Raw genomic sequence first — 19,008 nt, 5'->3', positions numbered from 1 at the left:
GCAGAAGTGGACGAAACAACCGCTGATTTTAATTGGCTGATCTCTCAGGCTATTAGCATAGCCCTCCCTCGTACATTGCATCTTAGAAATAGTTTTCACATATAAACTTTATATGCCCGAACTCAGAATTTATTGGGCTTCCCAAAAAATGGTGGCATGCTCGCTCCCTCTCACGACTCAATTTTAACCACACCCTTTTCAAGTCCCACTTTGTTGCACAGTGTTACCAGGCTCTATGCGCCAGCAATTCGAGCCAAGGGCGAGTTACAGTTCAAGTAGTTGTTACAGTGTGTAATTGTACAGGTAGTAGTGCTATACCATTGTATATCTTTACTTTCATTTTTTGTTGGATTTATTACTTCCTGTCCTAATCCACATTTGATTGTCTCTGTCTCCACAGATACACTCTGATTGGACCAGAGACCAGAGAGTGCCTGTCAACTGGCCAATGGAGTCCTACCTCCGCTCAGTGTGTCCCCCGATCCTGTGGCCCTCCCCCTTCCATAGACCACGCCATTGCCCATGCCGGCCACCAGCTCTTTGGCGACACGGCCAACTACTTCTGCACAGACGGCTACACCGCTGGCAACAATTCTAAGGTTATTCATCTCTTTTATTGCCCTTTCATTTGTTTGGATCTCGTTCATTTTGTTGTTAATTTTTTTAATGCAGTTAAATAAAGTTTGATTTGATTTGATTTCAAGGTGGTCTGCAACGCCCAGGGAGTGTGGGCACCACCCGAAGGCCAGGAGGACCCTCACTGCATTGCCAATTTCTGCCAGCGCCCGACTGACCTGCCCCACGCCATCTTGGACTCCACCAATAAGCCCAAGTATGCCAGCAACACAGAGGTCAGCTACAAATGTGAAGAGGGTTTCGTCCTCAACACAACCGCCACGCTGAAATGCATGATTGGAGGGAAATGGATGCCCTCGCCATACGATGTGGGTTGCGTGCCGGTGCGGTGCTCCAAACCATCTGGCATTGAGAGGGGGTATGTGAGTGGAACCAACTATAGTTTTGGAGCAATGGTGGCGTACAGTTGTGATAAGGGTTTCCTGATCCGAGGGGAGAAGAGGAGGACATGTAAGGCCAATGGAGAGTGGGGAGGGGTCCTACCTGTCTGTCAGCCTGTCTCTTGCCCCTTCCCCCCGCCCCTCAAAAATGGATTCATCCAGGTACGTTGTTCCTCCTCTCAAATTCATGTCAATGAGAAACATTAACTGTAATCATTACAAACAAAAACATTATACATTTTGTAAGTCCATTAATTGAGTAAAAACAACTCAAAGTTCAATTTCAGAGTTTCCATTTTGTTTCCACTCGTTCCTGTTCTTGGTCATCTAATTCGATCATAGAGAAAGATCCTTCTCATTTCTTCTGGCAAGAGATCTTGCGTAATCTCAGTCAAAACACAGTGTCCTCGCTGTACAATAAAACATCTTCTTTTGTGTTTCACCCTACAGAACAAAGGCCGTTTCTTCTTCAACAGCAAGGTGGCATACGCATGCAACGCCGGCTACCGGCTGACGGGCCGTCCGGTGCGACTATGCCAGGCCAACCGCCAGTGGTCTAACGGCGACTCGCCCGTCTGCCACCTCCTGACCTGCGACCCCCCGCCCAGCATCCTGCATGGCCAATACCGAGGCTCTGTCTTTGGGGTGGGCCGCAAGGTCGAATACGTCTGCGACGAGGGCTACGAGATCGCTGGCGACGCCGTGTGGACGTGTCTGAAGTACGGCAAGTGGGACAAATCGAGGCGTCCGCACTGCTCCCCGGTCCAGTGTCCAGAGCCGCCCCTAGAGGAGAACCACCTGGTTCTACGTAGTCTCGACTCTGACTCCGGAACTGTGGAACTGTCCTGCGAGGATGGGTATGTTCTTCACGGTGCCCGGACCCTCCACTGCACCCCCGCCCAGGAGTGGAATGACACCTTCCCCGTCTGCAAGCAGGTGTTCTGCGGCCCGCCGCCCGAGGTGGCCTTTGGCGACCCGTCGTCAGCACCGCTATCGGCCCCGTCCTATTTCAGCTCGGTGGTGAGATACTCCTGCATGGACGGGTTTACTCTGAGGAAGGAGGGGTCTGTGACCTGCCAGGCGGATGGACACTGGAGCAGCCCTGTCCCAGAGTGTATACCAGTAGAGTGTCCCCAACCTGTAGAGATAGCTAACGGTATAGTGGACGTTCAGGGACTGATGTATCTCAGCACTGCCCTCTACAGCTGTAAACCTGGTTATACTTTAGTAGGCAACGCTACAGTACTCTGTGGTGAAAGTGGGTTATGGATTGGAGGCGTGCCTTCTTGTCGACCAATCGAGTGCTCCGTCCCCAAAGAGATACCCAACGGGAAGGTGGCGTATACCAAACTGCAGTTCAGCCACGCTGTCACCTACTCCTGTCGCCGTGGTTACCGTCTCCAAGGCCCCGAGACATTGAAGTGTCTGGCAAACGGGCAGTGGGATCAAGAAACACCTGTGTGTGTCCAGATCTACTGCGCCCCGCCCAACCCCATAGACAACGGCTTCGTGGAGGGACTCGACCACAAATTCGGTGTCACCATCTTCTACAGTTGTTTCCCCGGCTTCCAATTGGTTGGCCAGAACCACCTCACCTGCGAGGAGTTCGGTTGGTCTAGTTCTGTCCCAGTCTGTGTTCCCTCTGACTGTGGCCTGCCTCCTCATATCGACTTCGGCGACTATTTGAGACTCTTGGATCCGAACGCAGAGCTAGCCGGCAGGGACGCAGCTATAACCTCCAAGCCTATAGGTGGCGCTACAGTGGCATTTTCACTCATGGATATGCGCTTCCTGCATGGGACTGTGATAGTGTACCGCTGCCACAAGGGCTACGAACTTACAGCCCCTACGGCCTTGGTGTGCCTGGAGGATGGTGGATGGAATGGGACGGCTCCGATGTGTGTCCCTGCAGAGTGTGAGGAGCCGTCAAGCCCGGACCACGGTTCTGTGAACATCACAGACACAACCCTGGGCAGCCTGGTGAAGTACAGCTGTGAGCAGGGATACGAGTTAGAGGGAGAGTCAGTCAGACAGTGTGTGGCGGGCCGACAGTGGAGCGATGTACCGCCTGTCTGCCGACCTATAAGCTGCGATGACCCGGGCAACATTGATAACGGCTCGAACCACGTGGATTCCTTCCTGTATCTGGGGGTGTTGCACTACAAGTGTAATTCCGGGTTCAACCTGAAGGGCGGCGACACCAGGACCTGTCAGGCAGACGCCAGGTGGGATGGTGAGAAGCCGTGGTGTGAGCCTATCTTATGTGGCTCTCCAGTCGTCCCTAGTGATGTCACTGTGAAGGGGAAGGAATATACGTTTAGCAAACAGGTTGAGCTGAGCTGTAGGGCTGGATTGCTCCTACAAGGCCCCTCTGTTAGTGTGTGTCAGGCCGATGGCACATGGAGTCAAGGGTCACCTGAATGCCGCCCAGCAAACTGTGGCAGACCAACATCCATCCAAAATGGTCAAGTCTTGGGCTCGGACTTTGGCTACGGTCATGAGGTGTGGTACAAGTGCGAGGAGGGGTACAGCCTCAGCGGCGGCAACCCCACACGGTTGTGTCGTGGGGATGGACTCTGGGGGGAAGGCCCTGCCCCTCGCTGTGACATCATTGCCTGTGACCCGCCGCAGGACATCAGTCACGGGTTCCTCAACGGCTCCAGCTTCAACTACGATGATGTCGTAGAGTACGTGTGTTTCGACGGGTACGAGGTTGTCGGAGACCCCGTCCTCCGCTGTTCTGCCCAGGGCCACTGGGTTGGGACGGTACCAGAGTGCCTCCCCTGCCTCTGCACCCCTCCAATGTTAAAATACGGGGTGGTGCTGGGGCGCGACCACACCTGCGGTGACCGGATCTCCTTCCACTGTGATGAGGGCTACAAGATTCTGGGGCCATCAACGGCAACGTGTGAGAAGGGCGGGTTGTGGAGCCCAGGTGTTCCTGTGTGTGGCCGGGGGAGGTGCGTGGCCGCTCCGCCTACAATACCGCACGCTGTCCAGCAGGGCGGCGGCAGCGCCACTGCAGCTGACACTGTCACCTACAGGTGCAGACCAGGTTACCAGATGAAGGGGTTCTATCCCCATGTTACCTGTGGTAGGGAAGGCAGGTGGGGGGAGGTGAGGATCAGCTGTGAGCCCGTCTCTTGTGGAGCTCCAACTCCTGTGCCCCATGCTCAGGTGGTGGGAGAAACATTCACTTTTGGGAGCCAGATACACTACAGGTGAATGTGAACTTCTGTCTCTTATTTGTCCAATCTTTGTGTTAGAGAAGTACCACTATTCAAGTGGATAGTATGGTATTTAATATCCCTCTTACCCCCCTCTCTCTAGGTGTGATGAGGGGTATGAGCTGTCCAGCCAGTCTGACTCTCTGAGCTGTCAGTCTGAGGGCACCTGGTCTAAACAAAGCATCAGGTGCCGCCCCGCTCCGTGCCCGCTCCCTGCCAACCTCCCCACCCACGTCATGGTCACGGGGGAGGACCTCACCCCGGTTGGGGGGGTAGTCACCCTCTCCTGCCCAACGGGGTTCATCCTGCAGGGACCAGACCTGGCAGAGTGCCAAGTGAGACTGCTACTGTGTCAACAAAAAAATTGTGGTGACATTTTTTTTTTTCATCAATTGCATTGATGTTTTGGTCCAAAAGTCCATCATCAGAACACTGAAAAATAACAGACAGAACCTAGTCAGAACTTTACCTCTGGTCGATTTTATCACCTTTTATTTTGACTAGTGGGTTATTCACATCATTCATTTCATGTGATTTAGCTAAATGTTTACTGAATATGAATTCATTTCATGACTCTTTCTTTATGTTGTACTGTAGCTAGGTGGTAGCTGGTATCCAGGCCTGTCCTCTGTCTCCTGTGGTCTGGTAGTTTGTGAGAAACCTCCTCTTCTTCCACATGGCATCACTGAGGGGGACAGTTACAGCTACGGAGACATTGTCTTGTACACCTGCCTGCCTGGGTTTGAGATGAAGGTAATGTCTGACACAATATTATACCATCACGATATTATATTATTGCAGTATTATTACAATATTATAGAGTATTATTACAAAACAGAGAATATTTGCTTCAATTTGGGATAAAATGATTGTATGATTATAATACCAGCCATGATTCGACAGGAAATAGGCCTATTGGAGTTTTTTAATCCTCTGGCGTTGAGGGTGGAATTACATTGAATCAAAGTTATAATAATATGAATTATGATTATATTTTGATAGAGAATAGAGTGCAATGCATCATGGTAGATTTGAGATTGCTATAGTGAAAAATCGAATAAATGTCACTATCACTCTTACTTTGGGTGAAACCTGAGAGACTGCCAAACACATCATGTGCATTACCTAGGCACATTTTGTGACGTGGTGAGGTTGGACCCAGGTGCAGAGAAGAGACCAGACGTGGAATCAGTGACTAAGGATAAACATAATACTTTACTGAGAAACGATAACGGAAGAATCGCAGTAACACTGGGAAAACAACAAACACTATGTCTTGAAAACTCACTCAGGCGACAAGCGCACATGGCACACAATTCAAAGCTTCAGCAAAGGACAACAGCAAACACACCTCTTTTAACAGCGAAATCCCAATGAGTAAATAGGACACGCCTGAGTGTCGTTAATGTCTCTGGGACGTCTCTGCCGTCCTCTGGTGACAGGTGGCACCATGAAACATGACCTATTACTGGAAATCACATGACATCATTTCCCCAAAACTATTAATGAAAGTGCATGCTGAGTCATAATGGAAGCAGAGAGAGCTTTGTGAGTCTGTGTTAGCAGATAGATTCACAATTCCCAGTGTGTCTATTTTTGTATAGATACACAGTGTCTGTAATACAGCTACTCACTCTATTACAGGGAGACTCTGTACAGACCTGTCAAGGAGACAGAACATGGAGTGGGGCTCAGCCTACGTGCGTCAGTAAGTGTGTGTGTGTGCACGCACGTGTATGTGAGTTTTGATATAGAATGGAATTGTTCCTTCGTGTCAATTTCCATACAGTAAGAACGTGCGTGATTGAATACGTTTAAATGCACCAATTTAGCAGAAATGATTACTGTTTTCCACATCCAAATGTTCTGTGTCCTCAGCTGTATCATGTGGCCCACCTCCCTCTGTGGAGAATGCAGAGGTACAGACATCGGACGAAGCGTACCAGGGCAACGTCAGCTACGTGTGCAACCCTGGCTTACATCTGGTTGGCCCACAGAACCTCACCTGTCTGGCCAATGGAACATGGAGCCTGCCTGCACCAACATGTAAAGGTGTGGATGGCGCGTTATTCCAGGTTTATCATATTGTCCCCTAAGGCATTTAAGACGGGCAACTTGTAATCTACTCGAGCATTTGAAATAGACAATGGAAAAGAATCATAATCAATTTGCTCTCAATCACTCTACCTTTCTCTCTTTCCCTCCCTCTACCTCTCTTTCTCCCTCTCCTCTCAGTTGGCCAGGGTTGTGACATCCCCAAGGAGCTGTTGAATGGCAGGGTGCAGGAAGAGAACCTGACCACCGGGCGTGCTGTTGCGTTTCAGTGTGATAAAGGCTACGCCCTAAAGGGGGATACTCTGGTGGTGTGTATGGGAGACGGGACATGGAGCTCCACCTTCCCCTTCTGTCAACGTAAGACTCTGAGACAAACCAACATCACTACAACATCACAACTAAGTTTTTCTGGGATAGGTCATATGGTCAGGGATACCTCCTGGCCCTATTCATAGACAAAATAAAGGAGCCAATCCATGCTGCTGGTTTTATTTTATTAATTTATCTCAGGGTCTGTTCTTTGTATTTGTTTACAATCTGGAACAGAGTAAATAGGCATTTTAACATTGTAGATTTAGCCGGTGGTAACTTGTGGAATAGACACTGGCTGGAATGCGGTTTTAACCAATCAGCATTCAGGATTAGACATACCCCGTTGTATAATTGTTTCCCAATTTACACGCTGACTGTTTGAAACCAACCAGAGATACCGGTTGTGTTTCTACACCTCACATTCAGTTTACACAGACCCCAGAGGTAGGGGAGGGTCAGCACAGTCGATTGGGATACTGTGCAACATCATCACTCTTTCACATGCTGTTTCAAAACTGACTTCGTCAGTAGCTAACGACCTGAAAATAATATCATTAAGAGCACTGAGCACACAGCTTGCATAGTCTCACAAACATTTACACACCTTGTTATGACATTTCGACGTAGCACCTGGGCTTATGCCGAACCTGTCTGTAATCCGCCATTAAACTCTATGCATAAGCATGAGTTGTCTCCAACTGGTATTCTTCTCGCAAACATTTTACCCACATAGACACTTGTCAAACCTGTCTATAGTGTATTCCAATACTACTATACTCTGGGTCTCCTCATGCAGCCAAGCCGTGTCCCCCTCCCCCGGGATGGAAGGTGAGCGGTGGGGGTGTGAACACCTCTAAACAGCTGTTCTATGTGGGCCAGTCGTTACCGACCGCCTGTCCCATGGGTCACCAGGCCAAGGGCACCGCCACCCTCACCTGTAGGACAGACCAGACATGGACCCCAGTCAGCACTGTCTGTGAGAGTGAGTAGATACACTTTAAACTACTGTTCTTTAATCCGGGTTCTGGTCCTGGATATCCACTTGGGGAGCATGGTTTTGTTCCAGCCCAGTACTAACATACCCGATTAGGTCGTTATTGTAAAAGAGAATGTGTTCTCAATTACCTTAATTGACATGGTTAGATAAAGATAATGGTAAACCATTTAAACTACGAAAACAAAGGTTTAGTGGAATCAGGTATGTTAGTGCAGTGCTTGAATGAAAGCCTTTAACACCAAAACCTACCACATCATGACAACATAGTGCACTACTCCGAGAGTGTCTGGTCAGCAATGTAAGATATGACTGGTAGGTCGACTACACCAACCCCTCACATATTAGTCTTTTATTATCACGTCCCAACCGGGATATTGACATTGGAACGAGACGAGGATTTCAAGATAAGGTACCACTCTAGGTCAACATAGAGGAATTGAATCTTAATTTCTCTTTCATTCTCTCACCATCCCTTCCCCTGGTACACTTTAAGGTTATTGGTTTATCAAAAAGAAGAACAGCCATAAAAACAGTACAGCCATCAAGTGTGTTCTCTAGCCTGTGTCCCAAATGGCACCCTGTTCCCTATATAGCGTACTACTTTTGACCCGAGCCCTATGGGCCCTTGTTTTAACAGTAGTGCACTATGAAGTGAATTTCAGACGCAGCCTAGGTGAAACATTCATGTTCCAGAAGGTAGCTCTGACAGATTAGATATGAGTTACTGAGATGAAGACTGTTGAGTATGAGTCATCATATTGATTTTGTTGCATTTTGCATCATCATGATGATGTGGCGGGTAATACTTTAAAAGTTCAATATCTTGAAAATTTGACTGCTGACATGCAAAACTTTTTGGGACTGTATCAATAGTGGACTAATGCGGAAGAAAATACAAAAATATTGTTTTTCAGTGGTTTCCCGGGTGGGAGCCCACTCCAATATACTGTTTTCCCTTTATTTAACCAGGTACAGTTGAAGTCGGAAGTTTACATACACCTTATCCAAATACATTTAAACTCAGTTTTTCACTATTCCTGACATTTAATCCTAGTAAAAATTCCCTGTCTTAGGTCAGTTAGGGAGAATGATTTATTTCAGCTTTTATTTCTTTCATCACATTCCCAGTGGGTCAGAAGTTTACATACATTCAATTAGAATTTTGTAGCATTGCTTTTAAATTGTTTAACTTAGGTCAAACGTTTTGGGTAGCCTTCCACAAGCTTCCCACAATAAGTTGGGTGAATTTTGGCCCATTCCTTCTGACAGAGCTGGTGTAACTCAGTCAGGTTTGTAGGCCTCCTTACTCACCACACCCTTTTCAGTTCTGCCCACACATTTTCTATAGGATTGAGGTCAGGGCTTTGTGATGGCCACTCCAATACCTTGACTTTGTTGTCCTTAAGCCATTTTGAAAACAACTTTGGAAGTGTGCTTGGGGTCATTGTCCATTTGGAAGACCCATTTTGCGACCAAGCTTTAAGTTCCTGACTGATGTCTTGAGATGTTGCTTCAATATATCCACATAATTTTCCTTCCACATGATGCCATGTATTTTGTGAAGTACACCAGTCCCTCCTGCAGCAAAGCACCCCCACAACATGATGCTGCCACCCCCGTGCTTCACGGATGGGATGGTGTTCTTCAGCTTGCAATCCTCCCCCTTTTTCATCCAAACATAACGATGGTCATTATGGCCAAACAATTATATTTTTGTTTCATCAGACCAGAGAACATTTCTCCAAAAAGTATGATCTTTGTCTCCATGTGCAGTTGCAAGCCGTAGTCTGGCTTTTTTATGTCGGTTTTAGAGCCGTGGCTTCTTCCTTGCTGAGCGGCCTTTCAAGCTATGTCGATATAGGACTCGTTTTACTGTGGATATAGATACTTTTGTACCTGTTTCCTCCAGCACCTTCACAAGGTCCTTTGCTGTTGTTCTGGGAATGATTTGCACTTTTCGTACCAAAGTACATTCATCTCTAGGAGACAGAACGCGTCTCCTTGCTGAGCGGTATGATGGCTGCGTGGTCCCATGGTGTTCATAATTGTTTGTACAGATGAACATGGGACCTTCAGGCGTTTGGAAATTGCTCCCAAGGATGAACCAGCATTTTTTTCTGAGGTCTTGGCTGATTTATTTTGATTTTCTCATGATGTCAAGCAAAGAGGCACTGAGTTTGAAGGTAGGCCTTGAAATACATCCACAGATACACCCCCAATTGACTCAAATGATGTCAATTAGCCTTTCAGAAGATTCTAAAGCCATGACATAATTTTCTGGAATTTTCCAAGCTGTTTAAAGTCACAGTCAACTTAGTGTATGTAAACTTCTGACCCACTGGAATTGTGATACAGTGAATTATAAGTGAAATAATCTGTCTGTAAACAATTGTTGGAAAAATGACTTGTCGTGCACAAACTAGATGTCCTAACCGACTTGCCAAAACTATTGTTTGTTAACAAGAAATTTGTGGAGTGGTTGAAAAACGAGTTTTAATGACTCAAACCTAAGTGTATGTAGACTTCTGACTTCAACTGTAAGTCATTGAGAACACGTTCTCTTTTACAATAATGACCTGAAAAGAGATCCAGTTCTTTCTTCGACTCCTATTATCACTCCACGTTCCCAACAGACAATAAGACAGTCCGATGTCAAGAGAAACACATTGTATTCTCACACGAGTGGTTATGAAACGTACCTATACATGCCTTGACCCATAAACATAACATGTTAAAACCACACAGGCAGGTTTTTAGCAGTTTTAGCTGCTTACGTAATGAATCCCATGTCGTTCTGAACCCACAACATAGTGGTTAGAAAAGTGTAAACTAGCAAAGATGATGCAAACATGATTCACAGGGGGAAATCGCTGACACTGTTGCTGTGTTCGCTTCCAAGCTTGTGTTTCTCCAATGAAGGGTGGGGATCGGTATGTACTTGTACAAAGAGGCATCTGTGCAGTGGCTTAGGTGATATACTGGTCTCTCTCTGGGATATTTGGGTCATGATCCTGAATCAAGTCCACTGTTTTTTCGAAAACTCTTTTTACTATCCAGAAGTGAATCGATTCATAACATAGCAGTTTTAGAAATCCATCAAAAACTATTCATCGACATAAAAGATCCACCACACATTCGTTGTCCTATGCTGTCCGCATGACCTTCCTGCTGTGCATTGAGCATGGAGCCATACTATTTTCTGTTGTACTTTTCCCATCACCTCCTCTCCTTTGTCTCTGTGGGGGCAGCGTGTTAGGCTGGATGAATGGGTTAGACATTAAGTAGATCAGCTGCTTTCATAGCATGTTTGTAACTCCTTAAGGGCTTCTAGCTGCTATGGTTTCCATTGTGTTTTAATTCTCTCTAACTTTTCACGCTTGTTGGTGATACTGTTGGTTTACAGTACAATGCTGTTTGGTATGGTGTGGCGTGTGGATGTCGATGTATTTGCATGTCTGCCTGGCTCTTGCTTTTTGAGGACACTAACCGATTCTCATTGGTTTGCTTTCAGGATTTTCTTACAAGGAACGCAGACTGTAGAGTCACAAACACATCATTTGACACATCTTTGCATGGCATTCATACTTTCCCTTCAACGAGATCTTTATAGCCAGGTGGTTCTATCGAAGGGAAAATATGAAGCAATGTTGGTCCATTATTTCAAGCACAGTAGTTTAGTTAGTTTAAAGGCATGTGATAACATGTACATAACATGTGGCCCAAATGAGTTGTAAGTAACCAGAGGGGCTGTCCGTCCGTTTCGGCACAGGGGTCTCCTGCGGCCCCCCTCGCCACGTGGCCCACGGGGTGGTGCGGGGGGCGGTGTTCCAGTTCGGGGATGTGGCGATGTACTCGTGTTTCGGAGGGTACGCCATGGAGGGTCACAGCAGAAGTGTGTGTCTGGAGAACGGGACCTGGACCCCCCCTCCCGCCTGCAGAGGTAGAGAGACTGCACCTTACCGCTGCGTCCTAAAAGGAGGGCATCCTCTACTCCTGACAGCTTGCGTGCCCTCCCCTCCACTTCTCCAGTCACTTGTACTGAGCACATTCACCACTCCACTCACTTGACTTTGACATACTAGATAGCAGGGTTGTCCAGTGATGCCTGTGTCTAAGGCACCATCAGCTATGAATTGAACCGTTTCTATAAAGGAATGCTGTCTTTATGAATGCTATCTTTATCCCAGTGCATGAAGTCGGCATGGTCAAGGCCCCATCACAGCATGGCTACCAGTAAAATGTTCTCGTTTCTATTAAACAAGATTAGCTATTTTAACTGAATGCTTTCTCTACGGTCTATACCGGGGGTGGGCAACTCCAGTCCTCCAGGGCGTGATTGGTGTCACACTTTTTCTCCATCCCTAGCAAACACAGCTGATTTAATCAAATTGCATTCTAAACGGAAGATTAGGTGATTATTGGAGTCAGGTGTGTTAGCTGGAGCTGGGGCAAAACTGTGACACCAATCAGGCCTTCGAGGACTGGAGTTGCCCACCCCTGATATACACACTTGTGAGATGGGGACTGTTTGGAGGATGTGTCAGTATTTTGGCTTTAATAAGGCGTGTGTGTCCTTTCCTCTCCAGCGGTGTGTTGGCTACAGTGCCTGAACGGAGGGGTGTGTCAGAGACCCAACACCTGTTCCTGTCCTGAGGGGTGGATGGGCAGACTGTGTGAGGAACGTAAGTATTATAAATCAATCTATCAATCAATCACATTTATTTTGGATGGATGTGCAGACTGGAAACAAAAACAGACAGTCTCCCTGTAATAGAGTGAGTTGCTGTATTACAGACACTGTGTATCTACACAAAAATAGACACACTGGGTATTGTGAATCTTTCAGACTTTCTGTTGGAGGAATTTAATTCCTATATGTTCATTAACCAATTCAATTGTAACAAAGCAAAACACTTTGTCCATTTATAAGAATTTGTAAGGTTCTTATTTGCGTAAAATTGACAAGATCAGTCTCAAAATTAATCAGTAGCGTTTATTTCCGAGAGCTCTGGTCATAATGCCATGTACATTGGTTTATATACCTCACATTTCGTCAGCGTTTAAATGTCCCTCCTTCTCTCAGACAAGGACAAAGGCTTCAAAAGTCCATTCCAACCCACTAACACACATACATTACACACTATATCTGGATTATCTCCCGAAGTCTCACCACAGTTTATTACCACTTAGCTGATAGTTCCAGTCCCTCCCAGACACGGAAAACCTGGAGGGGCTCTCGCTGTCTCATTTTATCTTCACAGAGTTATAGCTGGGTTGGTTAAAACATAGGTTAAGGAACCTCTTTGTTTTCGTTAGGCACACACATGCATTCCTCTCTTCCCCCCCTCCAACCTAGTTGGAGCTGTGTTTATTATTTTTAATTACTCCTTGTTCATGCTACATAACCTCTTTCTTATGAACTAACACTATTAATCAGATATAGTGAAACAGGGTAGAATTCAATTAGTTATAGTTCTAATTAAATGTGTACATTATTTAGTCATTATTCATAAAATTCATAACACTTACTCAGCTCTCTGCTTCCATTATGACTCAGCATGCACTTCCATCAATCGTTTTGGGGGAAATAATGTCATGTGATTTCCAGTAATTGAAAATGTGCCTAGGAAATGCACATAATGTCTCTCAAAGTAAGAGTGATAGTCGCTTATTAGATTTCTCACTATAGCAATCTCAAATCTATCATGATGCACTGCACTCTATTCTCTAATCAATATTATTATAACTTTAATTCAATGTAATTCCACCCTCCTGCAAATGTGTTTTTCTGTTCAGCTTTTTGGTCTCTAGATGTAACAATATTCTCAACTCCTGAGCATTTAAAAAAACTTCCATAGAACTCCCATGGAATAATGCCACTTGCTTTTGATTGTTTTATAATCATTGTTTTATAATCCACATTTTTCCCAAAATTGTGGGAAATTATTATATATTTTTTCTCTGTTCTGTAATATTGTAATAATACTGTAATAATATAATATTGTAATAATATAGTATTGTAATAATACTGTAATAATATAATATTGTAATAATACAGTATTGTAATAATACTGTAATAATATAATATTGTAATATACTGTAATAATATAATATTGTAATATACTGTAATAATATAATATTGTAATAATAATATAATAATATAATATTGTAGTAATACTGTAATACAATATTGTAATAATACATGAATAACATAATATTGTAATAATAGAGGGAGAGAGAAAGAACTAGAGTGAGCAAGTGTGCAAGAGAGAGGTAGCAAATTAAGAAAAAGAGATGAAAATTTAAACAGAGAGAGAGAGAGAGAGAGGGGGGGGGTATTTGGATCTTACTCCCTACTCTCATCACAACCAAACCAGCCATGATAAGGCCTACACTGTTTCACTGACTCTGGGAAATTCACTCTCTTTGACTAGATTAACTTTGCATAGTTAAAGAGATTCCCAATCCCCATCTGTGTGAAATCTTTTCACGTCCTTTTTGTGCATTGTTTTCCCCGAGTGAGAGGGGTTGAGTCCGAAATGTCACCCTATTCACAGTATATAGAGCATTCCTTGATTGGGTTCTGATGAAAAGTGCCAAGTGTGTGCAAAGCTGTCATCAAGGCAACAGGTGGAAGAACTTTGAAGAATCTCAAATATAAAATATATTTTAATTTCTTTAACACTTTTTTTGGTTACTACATGATTCCATATGTGTTATTTCCTAGTTTTGATGTCTTCACTATTATTCTACGATGTAGAAAATATTCAAAATAAAGAAAAACCCTTAAATTAGCAGGTGTGCCCAAAGGTTTGACTGGTACTCTATATCCTAGATAGGTGCCCCACTAGCAGCAGGTAGCCTAGTGGTTAGAGCGTTGGACTAGTAACCGAAAGGTTGCAAGATCAAATCCCCGAGCTGACAAGATACAAATCTGTCGTTCTGCCCCTGAGGGCAGTTAACCCACTGTTCCTAGGCCGTCATTGAAAATACTGACTTGCCTAGTTAAATAAAGGTCAAAAATATATTTTTAAAACTAGCGCCATCTTTGGGTTGGCATTATGCCCATTATCTTAACATCTTCGTTTTCATATATAATTAGCTCGAGCACTTCATACCATTCTAATACGACAGTGAAAATACCTATTTACATTATCAACACCTTTTTTAACTTGTAATTTAAGAGACATATTTAAGGGACATATTCCCCGTACCACAGGGGCATTCTTATGTTAGCCCTTATCCTACTGTGTCGCACTGGTGGAACATTGGGCACCTCTGGGACGTTGGGCACCTCCGGGATGTTGGGTACATCTGGTATCCTCAGGTCCTTTCCTGGCACCTCTGGGACGTTGGGCACATCCGGGATGTTAGGTACATCTGGTATCCTCGGGTCCTTTCCTGGCACCTCTGGGACGTTGGGCACCTCCGGGATGTTGGGTACATCTGGTATCCTCGGGTCCTCTGAGACGTTGGGCACCTCCGGGATGTTGGGTACATCTGGTGTCCTCGGGTCCTCTGGGACGTTGGGCACCTCCGGGATGTTGGGTACATCTGGTGTCCTCGGGTCCTCTGGGACGTTGGGCACCTCCGGGATGTTGGGTACATCTGGTATCCTCGGGTCCTTTCCTGGCACCTCTGGGACATTGGGCACCTCCGGGATGTTGGGTACATCTGGTATCCTCGGTCCTCTGGGATGTTGGGCACCTCCGGGATGTTGGGTACATCTGGTATCCTCGGGTCCTCTGGGACGTTGGGCACCTCCGGGATGTTGGGTACATATGGTAACCTCGGGTCCTCTCCTGGCACCTCTGGGAGCCTCATGGCCTCTCCTTCCTCTTCCACAGCCTCCTGAAATTGTGGAGGCACGGTCGGCAGAGATAACTGCCCTGGTGGGATCTTCCCCGTCTCCTCATTATGTCCCCTGCCCACACCATCCAGAGGATATTTCCAGTCTACCCATGTGGCCCTCCTGTGCCCTATGGTCTCCTGAACTGGGCGTATGTCCTTCCGGTTCCTTCCGTACTTTCAGCCCTTTACTTTCATATGACCTTGCGCTGATGTGCCCTATGCATGTGCCAAGACTCCATGTGGCATCCCTGGCATGAGGTGACAAGAGCACTCTGACAGCTTGGCCTTGTTTTATTACAGGCAGATTTTTTGCATGCTGGTCATAGAAATGTTTTGAGTTGTCCTTACGTGCACGTTTGTGTGCCTGAACATCCCTAATGACCTTTGGTGCGAGGAGCTTGGGGTGGGTCTAGACATGAAGCGCTGTACAGGACTGCTGTCGAAGCCCTCTGTGGGAGTATATTTCCACGCCAAAATGGCTTGCCACACATCTGTGCCTTCCTGCATTGCCTTTGTGATGAGAGTCTTTGCTATTTTCACTGCTGACTCCGCTTTACCATTACTCTGACTGTGGTAGGGTGAGGAGGTCACATGAGGGAACTCCCAGGCTTTTGCAAACAAAGCAAAGTCTTGACTCGTAAACTGGGGCCCATTAGCAGTAACTACATCACTGTCATGTATGCCATATCTGCTAAACTGCTGCTTAAAAGAGTCGATGATGCAAGCAGCTGTTGTGTCAATCACTTTCTCCACCTCTCAAAAATATGAATAGTAGTCCAGTACAATCACAAAAGGAACGTTCTTGACTGTGAACAGATCCATTCCCACTTTAGACCAAGGAAGTGTTGGTACGTCATGTGGGTGCAGCGTTTCCTTTTGCTGCTTAGGTAGATTAGCATTACATATGCTGCACACAGCCACAAAATGTTTCATTTCTTGGGTCATGTTGGGCCAGAATACTGAGTGTCTGGCTTTCCTGGCACTGGCTTTGACCGCTGAATGTGTCCCGCACGGATACAAGAGAGAATCATCGGGAGTAGAGTTTCTGGTAATACCACCCTGTCGCCTTTGTAGACGACCTCTTCCTGCATTGTGAGTTCGTCTCTGTATGTCCAGTAGTTCCTCAACAGGATGGTAGGCCTGATCACCGACAACAATGAGACAGCCTGACCGTGTGGTGCAAGGACAACAACCTCTCCCTCAATGTAATCAAAACAAAGGAGATGATTGTGGACTACAGGAAAAGGAGGACCGAGGACCAACCATTCTCATAGACGGGGCTGTAGTGGAGCAGGTTGAGAGCTTCAAGTTCCTTGGCGTCCACATCACCAACAAACTAACATGGTCCAAACACACTAAAACAGTTGTGAAGAGGGCACGACAAAACCTATACCCCCTCAGGAGACTGAAAATATTTTGCATGGGTCCTCAGATCCTCAAAAGGTTTTACAGCTGCACCATCGAGAGCATCCTGCTCAGCCTCCGACTGCAAGGCACTACAGAAGGATGTGTATACGGCCCAGTATATCACCGGGGCCAAGCTTCCTGTCATCCAGGTTCTCTATACCAGGCGGTGTCAGAGGAAGGTCCTTAAAATAGTCAAAGACTCCAGCCACCCTAGTCATAGGCTGTTCTCTGCTACCGTATGGCAAGCGGGACCGGAGCGCCAAGTCTAGGTCCAAGAGACTTCCAAAAAACTTCTTCCCCCAAGCCATAAGAATCCTGAACAGCTAATCAAATGGCTATCCAGACTATTTGCATTCCCCCCCCCTTTTACGCTGCTGCAACTCTTTATTCTCTTTATTTATATTTATCCCCTTTTTTATTTACTGCTGCTCTTTAATTATTTGTTATTCATATCTCTTACTTTTTTTTACAGGTATTTTCTTAAAACTGCATTGTTGGTTAAAGGCTTGCAAGTAAGCATTTCACTGCAAGGTCTACACCTGTTGTATTCGGTGCATGTGACAAATAAAATTGGATTTGATATTGCGGCTGACTAGTTGTCGGTAGTGCTGCTCTAGACAAGAAATCTGCAATGTGAAGCTCTACTCCTTTCTTGTATACTACCTGCAGTTGATAACGCTGAAGCTTTAGTATCATCCTTTGGAGTCGCTTCGGGACAGATAGAAGAGGTTTTTAGAAGAAGACCTCAAGCGGCTTGTGATCAATGTGCACTGTGATAAAGTCCCTACCATGGAGGTATTGATCAAAACGGTCACAGGCAAACACTATGGCTAGGCACTCCTTTTCAATTTGGGCATATCCTTGCTCCGTGAGTGTCAATGTCCTTGAAGCAACTGCAATGGGCTGCCCCTTCTGCAGCAGTGCTGCCCCTAGCCCTTTGTCACTTGCATCACATTGTAGGGTCACTTCCTCAGAGGTCATAGTGCCTCAGTATTACCTCAATTTCTCGATTTGCTCCAATGCAGCATCATGTTGAGAATGTCATGCCCACATCACATCTTTATTGGCTTTTCACACGTTTCTGCTGAAAGGAGAAGCTTTTGCAAGGTTTTCACCACTTGGGACTTTAGCACATATGTTTCCCCATCATGATTTGCTTGTAGTTCACACTCCCCTGCCATGGTACAGCCTTAGCCTTGTCTTGCTTGGTTGGTTGTAGCTTTGTATCTCCATCCTGGTCGGATCATAGTCACTGATCATGTCAGTGGGGCAAGCTTTAAGTTTGTAAATCCTTTATCTTTGAACAGAATTGACATCTGTCATGTATAGCATGTCTGCTTCTTCATCATCATTATGATCACGGCATGTATCCTGTTCTAGTAGATTGACAGGCTTACTTTGTCTGCACACTTTAGCAAAATCGTTTCCCCCACATAATTTGCATATAACCCCATATTTGGCTCTTGCGTGTGTTGATCCACAGTACATGAACACATCTTTAGAATTTTTACGCCTTGCATCACTGTCCGAGGAATTATGTTTCCATTTTTATTTATTTTTTATCAACATGGTCTCTGTATTTGTTCTGAGTGGGATAATTGACAGATTCTGCCTGTTCAGGGACAGTGTTCATCTTTTTTAATTGGATTTGCGTCTGTTTGCTTGCTCTGCATATATCTATGGCTTAAGTCAGCGTAGGTTGTGGTTCACGCAGCATGCTTGCTCTTACTCTTATTTTTACAGCCAATCACCAGTCTGTCTCTGATCATTGACCCGAAAACACATGAATCAGACAATTGACGGCAGCCTCACAACATATTGACCAGACACCTCTGCTTGAGTTTGTTCACGTGTTAAAAATTAATCTTTCTTCTTTTCCATAATCCTTTAGTCAGGTATTACATGTTACAGGTCACGACATCCTAATCAGACACTCATAATGCACCTATTTATATATCCTAGATATGTGCCCCACTAGCGCCATCTCTGGGTTGGCATTATGCCCATTATCTTAACAGCGTTGGATGAATGACACGACAATAAGCCTCAGGATCTCGTCACGGTATCTCTGTGCATTAAAATTGCCATCGATAAAATGCAATTGTCTTCGATATCCGTAGCTTATGCCTGCCAACACCATAAC

At 45.6% G+C, this 19,008-nt stretch overlaps 1 protein-coding gene across 5 annotated transcripts in view; it reads left to right on the top strand.

Annotated features, from left to right (window-relative positions):
• LOC115133432 (sushi, von Willebrand factor type A, EGF and pentraxin domain-containing protein 1-like) overlaps nt 1-19,008 on the top strand; it is a 149,392-nt gene that overhangs the window by 123,797 nt on the left and 6,587 nt on the right. For 2 of the 5 annotated variants that reach the window (XM_065021842.1, XM_029666649.2), the window contains exons 37-47: nt 401-599; nt 705-1,178; nt 1,467-4,237; nt 4,347-4,578; nt 4,841-4,996; nt 5,888-5,951; nt 6,122-6,295; nt 6,479-6,655; nt 7,407-7,592; nt 11,377-11,547; nt 12,194-12,289. In XM_065021842.1, the coding sequence (XP_064877914.1) occupies nt 401-599; nt 705-1,178; nt 1,467-4,237; nt 4,347-4,578; nt 4,841-4,996; nt 5,888-5,951; nt 6,122-6,295; nt 6,479-6,655; nt 7,407-7,592; nt 11,377-11,547; nt 12,194-12,289 (4,700 nt within the window). The remainder of the gene's footprint in view (nt 1-400; nt 600-704; nt 1,179-1,466; nt 4,238-4,346; nt 4,579-4,840; nt 4,997-5,887; nt 5,952-6,121; nt 6,296-6,478; nt 6,656-7,406; nt 7,593-11,376; nt 11,548-12,193; nt 12,290-19,008) is intronic. The other 3 variants (XM_065021844.1, XM_065021843.1, XM_065021845.1) reach the window with 3 other exon arrangements.

Source organism: Oncorhynchus nerka, linkage group LG8, assembly GCF_034236695.1.
Source record: "Oncorhynchus nerka isolate Pitt River linkage group LG8, Oner_Uvic_2.0, whole genome shotgun sequence".
Lineage (NCBI taxonomy): Eukaryota > Metazoa > Chordata > Actinopteri > Salmoniformes > Salmonidae > Oncorhynchus > Oncorhynchus nerka.
This window is presented reverse-complemented; position numbering and strand designations above follow the sequence as displayed.